Source organism: Capra hircus, chromosome 26, assembly GCF_001704415.2.
Source record: "Capra hircus breed San Clemente chromosome 26, ASM170441v1, whole genome shotgun sequence".
Taxonomy (NCBI): domain Eukaryota; kingdom Metazoa; phylum Chordata; class Mammalia; order Artiodactyla; family Bovidae; genus Capra; species Capra hircus.
The window spans coordinates 212,930-224,962 of NC_030833.1; the positions used below are offsets into that span (position 1 = coordinate 212,930).

At 60.3% G+C, this 12,033-nt stretch overlaps 2 protein-coding genes across 2 annotated transcripts; both read left to right on the plus strand.

Annotated features, from left to right (window-relative positions):
• LOC102185806 (olfactory receptor 6B1) lies at window positions 460–2,672 on the plus strand. The gene has a single exon (XM_005698672.3). The coding sequence runs from the start codon at window positions 764–766 to the stop codon at window positions 1,808–1,810; it is 1,047 nt and encodes a 348-aa protein (XP_005698729.1). The 5' UTR covers window positions 460–763; the 3' UTR covers window positions 1,811–2,672.
• SPRN (shadow of prion protein homolog (zebrafish)) lies at window positions 7,988–11,804 on the plus strand. Its single transcript, XM_018041273.1, has 2 exons — window positions 7,988–8,577; window positions 9,315–11,804. The coding sequence occupies exon 2, from the start codon at window positions 9,331–9,333 to the stop codon at window positions 9,769–9,771; it is 441 nt and encodes a 146-aa protein (XP_017896762.1). The 5' UTR covers window positions 7,988–8,577; window positions 9,315–9,330; the 3' UTR covers window positions 9,772–11,804.

A 12,033-nucleotide genomic window follows, 5' to 3' on the forward strand; every position in this document is an offset into this window, starting at 1 on the left:
TGTGCATGTGCCTGGGGGGTGTGCAGGAGTGCACCTGGGAGTGTGCATGTGCACCTGGGGGTGTGTGCGTGTGTGCCTATGTCTGGGGGTGTGTGCACCAGCCTGCACTTAGGGGTGTGTGTGAGTGCCTGTGCCTGGGGGTGTGTGCAGGAGTGCACCTGAATGTGTGTGTGTGCGTGCGCCTGGGGGTGTGCGCAGGAGCGCGCCTGGGTGTGTGCATGTGTGTGCGCCTGTGCCTGGGTATGTGTGCACTGGCGTGCACTTAGGTGTGTGTGTGTGTGTGCCTGTGCCTGGGGGTGTGTGCACCAGCGTGCACTTAGGTGTGCATATGTGTGCACCTGGGGGGGGTGTGCGTGTGTGTGCCTGTGCCTGGGGGTGTGTGCACCAGCGTGCACTTAGGGGGGTGTGTGTGTGCCTGTGCCTGGGGGTGTGTGCACCAGTGTGCACTTAGGTGTGCATATGTGTGCACCTGGGGGTGTGTGCGTGTGTGCCTGTGCCTGGGTATGTGTGCACTGGTGTGCACTTAGGGGTGTGTGTGTGTGTGTGTGCATGGGCATGCACACTTCCACATGTGGCTGTGTGCGTGGTGCTGGGACAGGCAGCAGTGCACAACCGAGAGCTTCCATGTGAGAGTGGACGTGAGAGGTATGCTTGTGCTCACTTGTGTGCAGGCGGGGCCCCCCTGCCAGGGGTTTGCAGGGCGAGGTGTGTGTTGGGTTAAGGACTGGGGGGGTCAGTGCTACAGCAACTTTGAGAAGGGGTTATGGTGCCCCCACCCAGCTCTCAGGACCCAGTCCCCTGCCCAGCACACATCACATCTGCCTCTCTCCACTCTTCCAAGGCGCTCAGAAGTGGCCTCCCTGCCAAGAGGGCTATGAGCAATTCCACGGAGACGTCGGTGACAGAGTTCATCCTGCTGGGCTTCCCAGAGCTGTGCCACGTGCAGGGGCTGCTGTTCGGGTCATTCCTCACCATCTACATGGTGACCATCCTGGAGAACCTGGTTGTTATGGCGACCATCAGAGCCAGCCGTCAACTGCACACGCCCATGTACTTCTTCCTGGCCAACCTGTCAGTGCTGGAGACCCTCTACACCTCAGTCACCATCCCCAAGCTGCTGGCTGGCCTCTTGGCCTCAGCGAGGACGATCTCCTTCTCAGGCTGCCTCACCCAACTCTTCCTCTTCCTCTCCCTTGGCTCGTCTGAGTGCTTCCTCCTGGCCACCATGGCCTATGACCGGTACCTGGCCATCTGTCGCCCCCTGCACTACCCAGCCATCATGGACTCCAGGCTCTGCCTGCGCCTGGCCCTCGGCGCCTGGCTGGGCGGCTTCCTGGCCTCCTGCGTGTCCACGGCTCTCATCTCCCGCCTCAGGTTCTGTGGCCCCAACGTCCTCAACCACTTTTTCTGTGACATCTCACCCCTGCTGCAGCTCTCCTGCTCTGACACCGCCACCATCGAGGTGCTGGACTTCGTGGCGGCCCTCGCTGTGCTCACCACCTCCCTGCTGGCAACCGTGATCTCCTACACCCACATCGTGGCCACGGTGCTGAGGGTCCCAGGAGGGGCTGGCGGCCAGAAGGCCTTCTCCACCTGCGCTTCCCACCTGGTCGTGGTGGCCCTCTTCTACACCACCACCATCTTCATGTACGCCCGGCCTCATGCCATCAGCTCCTTTGACCTCAACAAACTGGTGTCCGTGGTCTACTCCGTTGTGACCCCACTGCTCAACCCCATCATCTACTGCCTCCGGAACCATGACATCCATGAGGCCCTGGCCAAACTCCACCGGGCTCCCGGCCCCTCCTAGCACCAGCAGCAGAAGGAGGAACTTCAAACCCTCCCACCCTGTCATCTGCTCACTGCCACCAGCCCATGCATCAGGTGGGCCACAGCTCTCTCCCAGCAGCCCAGCCAGCAAGCTCCTCTCCTCCCCCGTCACCCTGAGACACAGTAGCAGCAGCAAACTCCAAAGGCGCCAGCAGCCACTTTCAGGGAACTTCAGCACCAGAGCAGGGGACAGCTCCTCAGCCCGGGATGAGCTGGGCTCGGCTCTCTGACATACTTTAGTTTTAGAATTTCTGTCTGGTTCTTCTCAGTTTCCCTTTTCTCTGTCAAATTCCCAGTCTTGTTTCTGCCCTGGGCTGCCTTCTGTCCTGCCTTCTGTCCATGACACCTGCCTTCTGTCCTGGGCTGCCTTCTGTCCACACCTGCCTTCTGTCCTGGGCTGCCTTCTGTCCACACCTGCCTTCTGTCCTGGGCTGCCTTCTGTCCACACCTGCCTTCTGTCCTGGGCTGCCTTCTGTCCAGACTGCGTTGTCACCATGGTGTCTGCAGGCTCTTAATAGCTGGCGTGGTGAATCCCTCTTCTCTGAACTGCTTTTTCAAAATTTGTTTAAATCTGACTTTTATCTTTTTGTATGAGCCCCTGAGCTCCTCAGTCTGCCTGGGCTGCCGTAACAAAGCACTGCAGGGAAAGCTCTGGCAGCACAGTGGTTGGGCTCTGTGCCTCAGTCCTTGGTTGGGGAGCTAAGATCCCACAAGCTATAAGGCACAGGGGAAAATAGTGCCACGGAGAGGCTGGCTTATACACCAGGAATTCATTTTCTCACAGTTCTGGAGCCTGGAATCTGAGATAAGGTCTCAGCAGCATTGGTTCCGGAGAAGGCAATGGCACCTCACTCCAGTACTTTTGCCTGGAAAATCCCATGGACGGAGGGGCCTGGTGGGCTGCAGTCCATGGGGTCGCTGAGTCAGACACGACTGAGCGACTTCACTTTCACTTTTCACTCTCATGCATTGGAGAAGGAAATGGCAACCCACTCCAGTGTTCTTGCCTGGAGAGTCCCAGGGACGGGGGAGCCTGGTGGGCTGCCGTCTGTGGGGTCGCACAGAGTCGGACACGACTGACGCGACTGAGCAGCAGCAGCAGCAGCGGCGTTAGCTTCCCCTGAGGCCCGTATCCACAGCTTGTAACCAGCCATCCTCATGTGGTCATCCCCGGGTGCAAGTCTGTGACCCAGTCTCCTCCTATCTCCTCCTATAAGGACACTAGTCACATTGGGTCAGGACCACCCTGATGACTTCACTTTAACTTTTTTGACCTCTGTAAAGACCCGTCTCCAAACATAACCACATTCTCAGGCGCTGGGGGCAGGATTCCAAAGTATGAATGCTGGGCCACGGTTCAGTCAGCAGCAGGTCCCGTAAGAGCTCTGCTGAGAGTCTCCTGGAGTCGCACACTCCCCTAAGGGCGAGCGTGGAGGAGGCCCAGGCGTGGCTCCCAGCGGCGCCGCCTGCTTCTCCCGGTCACGCAGGTCTTCCTCCATGTTCCTCAATGCTCTGTTTATTTCGGCCATAAAGATCCTTTGCGCTCTGGGAGGTCATTCATAGAGTCCACTGTTACTGTGAATGGCGTCTCATCGCCCGCTATTTCTTGCTCTGGTAGAGACGTTCTGTTTTCTCTGCCGTAAGACACTCATGCGGATGCTCATGCAGTCACAGAATACGCAGGTAGCAACCTCTCGCACCAACAGGGACAAGCAGTCAGGCTGTGAGCAGGGCACGGCCAGCGGAGCAGCCCCACTGAGCATCTTGGACCCAGAAGGCCCCTCCCCACCTTCCACCCACCCTCTGGCCTGCGTGTCCAGCCTGCAGTCCTCAGAAGGCGGCAGCAGCTTCCAGCACCAAGGCCGCAGTCCTGAGTGGAGGAAGGGGAGGGGAGATGTGCAGGCTCTGCCAGCCCCTCCCAGGGGAGCAGAGCCCTGCCCAGCACCCTCAGAGCACCCTCTGTGTCCCTGGCCCTGCTGAGGCGAGGGCTCCCCGGGTCCAGGCGTTGGGGGTGAGTGGTCGACCACAGAGTCCACGGCTTCTTCAGGGCACAACTGTCTTCTGGGCCCAGGACTGTGATCAATGGAAGTGGTGAGAGTAGGAAGCGTTCCTTGCTCATGTTTTTTGATGGGACATATTTAAAGGCTCTCCACGAAACATGATATCTACTGAGGGTTTGTCTGAAATATAGATTTAATCAAGTTTTAAAAGTCATTTCTATGGCTAGCTTTCTTGGCATTTTTCCCCACAAATGAATGTTGATGGAAATCAAATCAAATCACATAACAATATGTGAGTGTATCAGATCAATATGGTGGACATCTTAAATTTACAAAATGTTACCTGTCAGTTCAGTTCAGTTCAGTCGCTCAGTCATGTCCGACTCTTTGCTACCCCATGAACTGCAGCACGCCAGGCCTCCCTGTCCATCACCAACTGCTTGAGTCTACCCAAACTCATGTCCATTGAGTCAGTGATGCCATCCAACCGTATCATCCTCTGTCGACCCCTTCTCCTCCTGCCGTCAGTCTTTCCCAGCATCAGGGTCTTTTAAAATGAGTCAGTTCTTTGCATCAAGTGGCCAAAGCATTGGAGCTTCGACTTTAACATCAGTGCTTCCAATGAACACCCAGGACTGATCTCCTTTAGAATGGACTGGTTGGATCTCCTTGCAGTCCATGGGACTCTCAAGAGTTTTCTCCAAAACCACAGTACAAAAGCATCAATTCTTCAGTGCTCAGCTTTCTTTATAGTCCAACACTCACATCCATACATGACTACTGGAAAAACCATAGCCTTGACTAGACAGACCTTTTTTGCCAAAGTAATGTCTCTGCTTTTGAATATGCTGTCTAGGTTGATCATAACTTTCCTTCCAAGGAATAAGCATCTTTTAATTTCATGGCTGCAATCACCATCTGCAGTGATTTTGGAGCCCCCAAAAAATAAAGTCAGCCACTGTTTCCACTGTTTCCCCATCTATTTGCCATGAAGTGATGGGACTGGATGCCATGATCTTCGTTTTCTGAATGTTGAGCTTTAAGCCAGCTTTTTCACTCTCCTCTTTCACTTTCATCAAGAGGCTTTTTAGTTCTTCACTTTTTTACATGTCAAATACATTTCAATTTTTTTAAAAAGACATTTAAAAATTAAGAAATGGCTCTTTTTTGCTCAGGCCTGTGGCATATCTTCATCCTGCCGGGAAGCTCCGTAGCCACCGATGAGACCAGAAGGGGCCTGATAAACAGGACGAGAAAACACACAGGGCATAGCTCTCCTCGACAAGGGGACTGCGCTCCGGAAAGTGGGGGCTGAAGTCGAAGAGCCAGATTCGGCCTTCAGGATGCGTGTCAGGGTTCAGTTAATGAAGAATGGCAAACACTCTGAGCTTCCGTCCCTGGTGGTGGCTGTTTGATTCTATTGGGGAAACGATGAAGGGCTGGTCACTAGATTCTGTCAGAAAGGTCATGCTGTTGGCAACATTCCTTGAGTCAGCTGGAAGGTCGTCGAATAGCCAACGTCTCTCTCTTGGCCTTAATTCAACATTCAAAAAACTAAATTCATGGCATCCGGTTCCATCACTTCATGGCAAATAGATGGGGAAACAATGGAAACAGTGAGAGACTTTATTTTCTTGGGCTCTAAAAATCACTGCAGATGGTGACTGAAGCCATGAAATTAAAAGATGCTTGCTCCTTGGAAGAAAAGCTATGACAAACCTAGATGGCATATTAAAAAGCAGAGACATTATTTTGCTGACAAAGGTGCATATAGTCACAGCTATGGTTTTTCCAGTGATCACGTATGCATGAGTGAGTTGGACCATAAAGAAGGCTGAACGCTGAAGAATTCATGCTTTTGAGCTGTGGCGTTGGAAAAGATTCTTGGGAGTCCCTTGGACTGCAAGGAGATCAAACCAGTCAATCCTAAAAGAAATCAATCCTGAATATTCATTAGAAGGACTGATGCTGAAGCTCCAATACTTTGGCCACCTGATGCAAAGAACTGACTCACTGGAAAAGACCCTGATGCTGGGAAAGACTGACGGCAGGAGGAGAAGGGGGCGACAGAGGAGGAGAGGGCTGGGTAGCATCGATTCAACGGACACGGGTTCGAACAAGTTCTGGTGATGGTGAAGGACAGGGAGGCCTGGAGTGTTGCGGTCCGTGGCATGGCGGTCAGACACGACTGAGTGGCTGAACAGCAAAAACAGAGGGAAGAAGAAGGACCAGGATCGTGTGTTGGTAGTGAAGGCACGGTAGTAATACATCTTCATAATCAAAAACCCAAAAACCAACCAAAAAAAGAAATGAAATGTGCCGTCTTCTTTTTCTGAGAAAATCATGAGTGTCTTCCTCCCTTTGTGCAGCAATGAGTAAAGCGTGTCCATAGGCTCGAAGCCACCTGGGCCTGAGCAGTGGTGACCTGCTTTCTACGTGCTGTTGGGCCCAATGGCCAATATTTGTTTTTATGTTTTGGTTTTTTGGCCATGAGGCATGTGGGATCCCAGGTCCCCAACTAAGGGTTGAAACTTCACCCCTGCATTGAAACGCCAGGTCTTCCCACCAGGGAAGTCCCAGTGGCTAGTATTTCATTTGAATTTTTCATGGTAATAATTAAACATAAAATAGTCTGAGTTGCTTCCTGCGCTTCCCTCACGTCTCTTGACAGGAAAGGCTTAGTGCCTCGTGAAAGGGCTCATTAGCCACCCTCCATGGCCCTCCTGCGGAGTGCCCTTGACCCTCCGCCTCTGAAGGGCGAGTCCATCAGACTCAGAGTCCAAAACCGCGCCCTTTCTCTCATATCTGCCGTCTTGTTGCTGTTCATCTAAAAAAATGCCCTTCGCTTTCTAGCTCAGTTCTGTTGGCTTTCTGCAACCTTGTTTTCAGAAGTTCCTGCTTAGTCTCGGCCCCTGTCACGGCATCTCGCTCTTATACAAACGCAGTATCTCCCCCAGTCTTTCTGAGCCTGTGGATTATTTTTGCTTTTTGGGGTTTTTCTCTAATTTCCTCAAACTTCTTGAGCCTTTTTCCCCTTTTCTTTGCTGTGGTCTTTACTGTGTTGCAGACTTTCCAGACTTTCCTCAAATGTCTGATGAACGCCGGCTGCTGTTTACACTTTAACACGAAGGCTGTCTGGGAGCTGTCAGGCAGGACCCTTGAGAACGAGGGAGCAGGGATGTCCCTGGGCTGGGGCCCTCTGAGTGCAGGTGACAGAGAAGATGCCCGGTGTCAGCTGGGGCGCTGCCCGACCGGGAGGCCGAGGGGGCACGCCCCTCACTGCCCCCTGGCCTGCCCTCCAGCTCCGGCTCCGGGCTCCGGGCAGTGGAGTCACAGGTGCGGCTGCTCCCGACTCGGGGTGCCCCAGGAGAGGGGCCAGGCCCGGCCCTGCCCTGGGAAGCAGGTCCGCGTGGCCAGGAAGGCATGCCACATCCCCTCCCAGGGCCAGGGAGGGGGCAGTCACAGTCAGACCCCATGGGCGAAAATAAGAGAAGGTGGGCTCCCAGGGGACACCCCGGAGCAGGGGAAGGGTGCTGAGCGGCCACAGCAGTGACCGTCCCCGCAGGCCCCACGCAGCATCCTGATCTCGTCAGAGAAGCGCCCTTGTTTCCTGGAGGTGAGCAACTCACTGGGGCTGTTCTGTGCGTGGGACCAGGGAGTCCACCAGAGGACGCGAGCCTTGGACGAGTCCCGCCTCTCCCGTTGCGCATGGCCACACCAGCGCGAGGCCTGGGGCCAGCAGGCGGCTCTCAGCCATGGCCCCTCTCGCCCAGGTGGCGTTTGAAACCAGCAGGGCCTGAGTGTGCCCAGGACAGCGTGGGACGCGGCAGCGCTGAGCCTTCAGGGACCACAGGACCGGACGGAAGCGGAGAGAGAGGGCGTCACAGAGGCGTTCTGCGGCCAGTGCACTCCTGACACCGCGAGAGAGCCGGTGTCCCCGGGGGGAGCGGCTCCGGCGAGGCCTAGAGTCTGGGGTTGGCAGGGGGCCGGGAGGAGACTCGAGGACAGACAAACCTTGGGAAGCAAGATGGAGCCAGGCCCAGGGGTCCAGTCCGGCGGGGACCTGGAGGGCCGCTAGCTGGGGCAGTCGGGTTACAGGTGGCGAGGCCGCCTGCAGGCCCTGGAGGAACCTGAGCAGCAGCCCTGGAGGCGGGAAGAGGGGTCCCGGCTCCCCTTTCCCGCCTGGAAGGGGGCCTGCGAGGGCCGGTGCTGCTCTGGGCCTGGGACGCCCTGGCGCCCTGGCGCCCCGGCGCGCCGTCCTCTCCTCTCCGGCCCGCGGTCAGGAGCCCGTGTGGACACACCCCCGGGAAACGGAGGGAAAGAGGAACTGGAGAGGGTGTGAGGGAGGATGGGGCTTGGGGTCCGGGTGGGGCAGGCGGCGGAGTGTGCGGAGTTGGGGTGAGGACGGAGGCGGTGGAGCTGGGGGTGCGAGGTGCTGAAGACAGTGGGGCTGACTGGTATCGGGGGCCCAGGCAGGATGAGGGTGCGCAAGGGATGGAGGACCGGGCAGCGAGTGGGCGCGGGGGCGGTGCTGGGCAGAGGGGCGCTGCGCCTGCGAAGGCCCGCCCCTGTCCCCTCCCGCCCGTCCCGGGGATGAGCCGCCGCGTCTGCCCGCCCCACGCCGAGGGCGGAGGCCGCACGCACGTCCCCGCTCCGCTCGGCGCCCGCCGGGTCTCCAACACAGCCCCCCTTCCGCTCCGGCCGCGGTACTCGGAGCCGCCGCGGTTTTACCCGAGGCCCGCGGCTGGTAAGACCGGGCGGTGGAGGGGGGCGTCTGGGGCCGGGAGGCGGGTGGAGCCGCCGCCCTGGGGTCGCCTCTGGTCCCCGGCCCAGCTGCGAGCCAGGCGGTAGCGGGAGGGGCGGAGCGCGAAGCAGAGCGGGCGGGAGGGGACGCCAGGCTGGACCCTGCCCGGGGTGGGGCTCGCACCCCGGCTCCAGCCCCGGAGCCCCGGAAGGGGCCTGGGAGAGCCGACCGAGGCTCCCTGCTGGCCCCTCTCCAGACCCTCACCCGCTTCCTTTGGGCCCTCGGACCTGGAGACGCACCCTCACCCCACGGTGGCCGGTGGGCCTGCGGGCCCTGGAGCGGCCCACACATGGAGCCCCCTCCCCAGGCCTGAGCGCCCTCAACCGCAGGGGGCTCGCAAGCCGCATCCTCTGTCCCTACTCCACGCCCCACACAGAATAACCAGGCTGCAGAACCCTCACCTCCACCCGCCCCTTCCGGGCTATTGAACAAGACCCCCATCCCCGCCCCAGGCTCCAGGCCCTCATCCTCAGGCAGGCCTGCCCCCAGCCCACCCCAGCCCACTCCCCACTCCTCCAGCAGGCGAGGCCCCCGTTACCACCCAATGCCCAGCCCGCCCCTGAGCCCTGACCCCCCTGTGCCTGGGCCCTGAGCACCTCCCTGCCTCCCCACGTCCTCTGTCCCCAGCTCCTGAGCGCCCCGTCCTCACAGAAGCTGAGGTCCCCTCCTCCGTCCTGCAGGTTCTGCTCCAGGAACATGAACTGGGCGGCCGCCGTGTGCTGGGCTCTGCTGCTAGCGGCCACCTTCCTCTGCGACGGCAGTGCGGCCAAGGGCGGCCGCGGTGGGGCCCGAGGCAGCGCCCGAGGCGGGCGCGGCGCTGCGAGGGTGCGTGTGAGGCCGGCACCCCGCTACGCGGGCTCCTCCGTGCGCGCGGCCGCGGGGGCGGCGGCGGGGGCCGCGGCAGGGGCAGCCGCGGGCCTGGCTGCGGGCTCGAGCTGGAGGAGGGCCGCGGGGCCGACGGAGCTTGGCCTGGAGGATGCGGAGGACGGGGCGCCTGGCAGCAACGGAACAGGGCGAGGCGTCTACAGCTACTGGGCGTGGACCTCAGGCGCAGGGCCCACAGGCCACAGGCACCTCTGCCCGCTGCTGGGCGGGGCCCTGGGCGCCCTGCGGCTGCTGCGGCCGCTGCGGCCCTAGGCCTGTGCCCTCCTCCCAGGCCTCGCAGCCCCGATCGCCCTCCCCTCCCCTCCCCTCCCTTCCCCTCCCCGCAGCCAGGAGCCTAGAGCAACGTGGGCAGCGCTGGCCTCTCTCCCTGAAGCTGTGACACCTCCTGCCCGAGCCCCTCCCCATCTCACATCCTCCCAGGGGGCCCGCGGCCCCGCAGCTCCAGGATACCCTGTCTCCTGCTGGGGTTAGTTCCCCAAGCCAGGACGGCAGGGGTCCTGCGGTTCCCACCCTGGTCCATGCTGGCCGGGCGCCCACCACTCCACAGGCTGTTCAGGCCACCCCAGCTCCTCTGAGCCCACCCTGGACACTTGAGTGCTGTGGACGGTGCTGACCACCGGGCGGGGAGGCAGGTCCTCAGGCTGGGCTGGTTCTGCCACAGCCCAGAGGACATGGTGCCCCCTGCTCCCCACAGAGGCAGCCCCAGGGACTGAAGGACTTGAGGAAAAGGGCTGGTCGTCCATCCAGAAAGAAGGGGGCGCGTCTGTGGACCTGTGAGCCCAGCATGGGCCATGTTCTAAGGACACTCCCAGAACACCCTCACCCAGGGCCTGCCCGGAACCTTGCCCTGCCTGTGGACCCAGGGGCCGCAGCCCTCTCTGGGCAGACACTGCGAGACCCACTGCTGGGGGAACCGGGGGAACACGGCCCAGAGCAGCCTCAGAAGACACGAGGTTTGCCTCTAGCTCCCGACGCCCAGGGCAAGGCAGCCCTGCCTCTCAGGTGCTTTTCCCTCCAGCTGCCGGCCTGCCCCACGAGCGTGAACCCAGCCTGGGCCCAGGCTCGCCCGCACGTCCTCTGGCTAGAGGAGCCCCCGGGCCTTGCAGGACGGCTGCGGCCCGGCTCCTGGTCGGCCAGGCTCTGCTGTGCTAGAGCCTCTCGTGCCACAGGCCTGCCTCCAGAACCCACCCTTGCCTGCCCCGCGCCGCAGGGCCTGTGGACTCAGCTGACGGATTCATGTCCAGACCATCATCTCCAGGAGCCCTGGTGCTGCTGCCTTCCCAGCTGGCCCTTGGCTCTGGTTGCGGTCAGGGTCTCAAATTATCCACGGGGCCTGGACCAAGCATTTCTGTCCAAAGGCCCAGGCGCCAAGCTGCAGGACTCAGCTCCCTGGAGCCTCCTGTGTCCACACTGCCAGCATTCCTGGGTACGGCCCCCAGATGCCCTCCATCCTCCCAGACTGAGCTCCGGGCTCCGCAAAACCAGCAGGGGGTGGCCAAGCCCAAGCCTCAGAGGTAATGTCTGAGAGTCTTAAACAGGAGGTCCCATCGTCCTCCCTGATGGGCCCGGCCGAGCTGTGCTCAGCCTCAGGTGCCCACGAGGACACGGGCTACGGCTGGGCCAGACCCTCTCACGCCTCTGCAGCGTGCACCACCAGCACACTGGACGTGCCGGAAACACCACTCATGTTAATTGATTCCACTCAGCAACCCGACTTCAGGAGCGTTTGGCGTCTGCAGCCACACATCCCTAAACACTTCCCACCCCACGGGGCAGGGCTCCGGCAGGAAGCACGCGGCGCTCGGGGTGGGCAGCCCCAGGCGAACTGGTGAGTGTGCTGGGCAGGGGCAGCAGGACCTAGAGGGCCGCCGCCTACAGGATGAGGGGCCCTGGCGGAGGCCCGGGAGGGTCGCAACACCACTGGCCACAGAGAGCCGGAGCTGTGACCAGATGCAGTACCCACACCCACCACCCTTCCCTCCCCGCCCGCTTCCAGAATGTGCAGGCTGTGGTGGTGACCTTCCTGCCCTTCAGGTGTGAGCACAGCAACGCTGGGCGCCGTCTCATCTGTTGGAAGGTGCTCGGAGGCGGCGGGAAAGCCTGGGGTCTCCACTGACCGCCCTGGCTTGTGCTCAAGCCAGGCTGTGAGCAGAGCGGCCCTGGGCACCAAGGGGACGGGGCTGCTGGCTTCTGCCACGGCTCCTCGGGACCTCCTGTGTGTGTGTGTGTGTGTGTGTGTGTGTGTGTGCACGCTTCAGTGGTGAAATAAACTCTGCTGCCAACCAGACCATTCCTTATTGCAGGACCAGGACGCTCAGGAACCTGTCACGCGAGCCCTTGGGTGCTGAGCAGGGGCTCACGGGGCTGCACAGTGAGAGGGCCAACCCAGAGCCTCCTGTGTCCACACTGCCTGCATTCTTGGGTGCGGCCCCCAGATGCCCTCATCCTCCCAGACTGAGCTCCGGGCTCCGCGAGACCAGACGGGGGTGGCCGAGCCCGAGCCAGGGCCGCAGA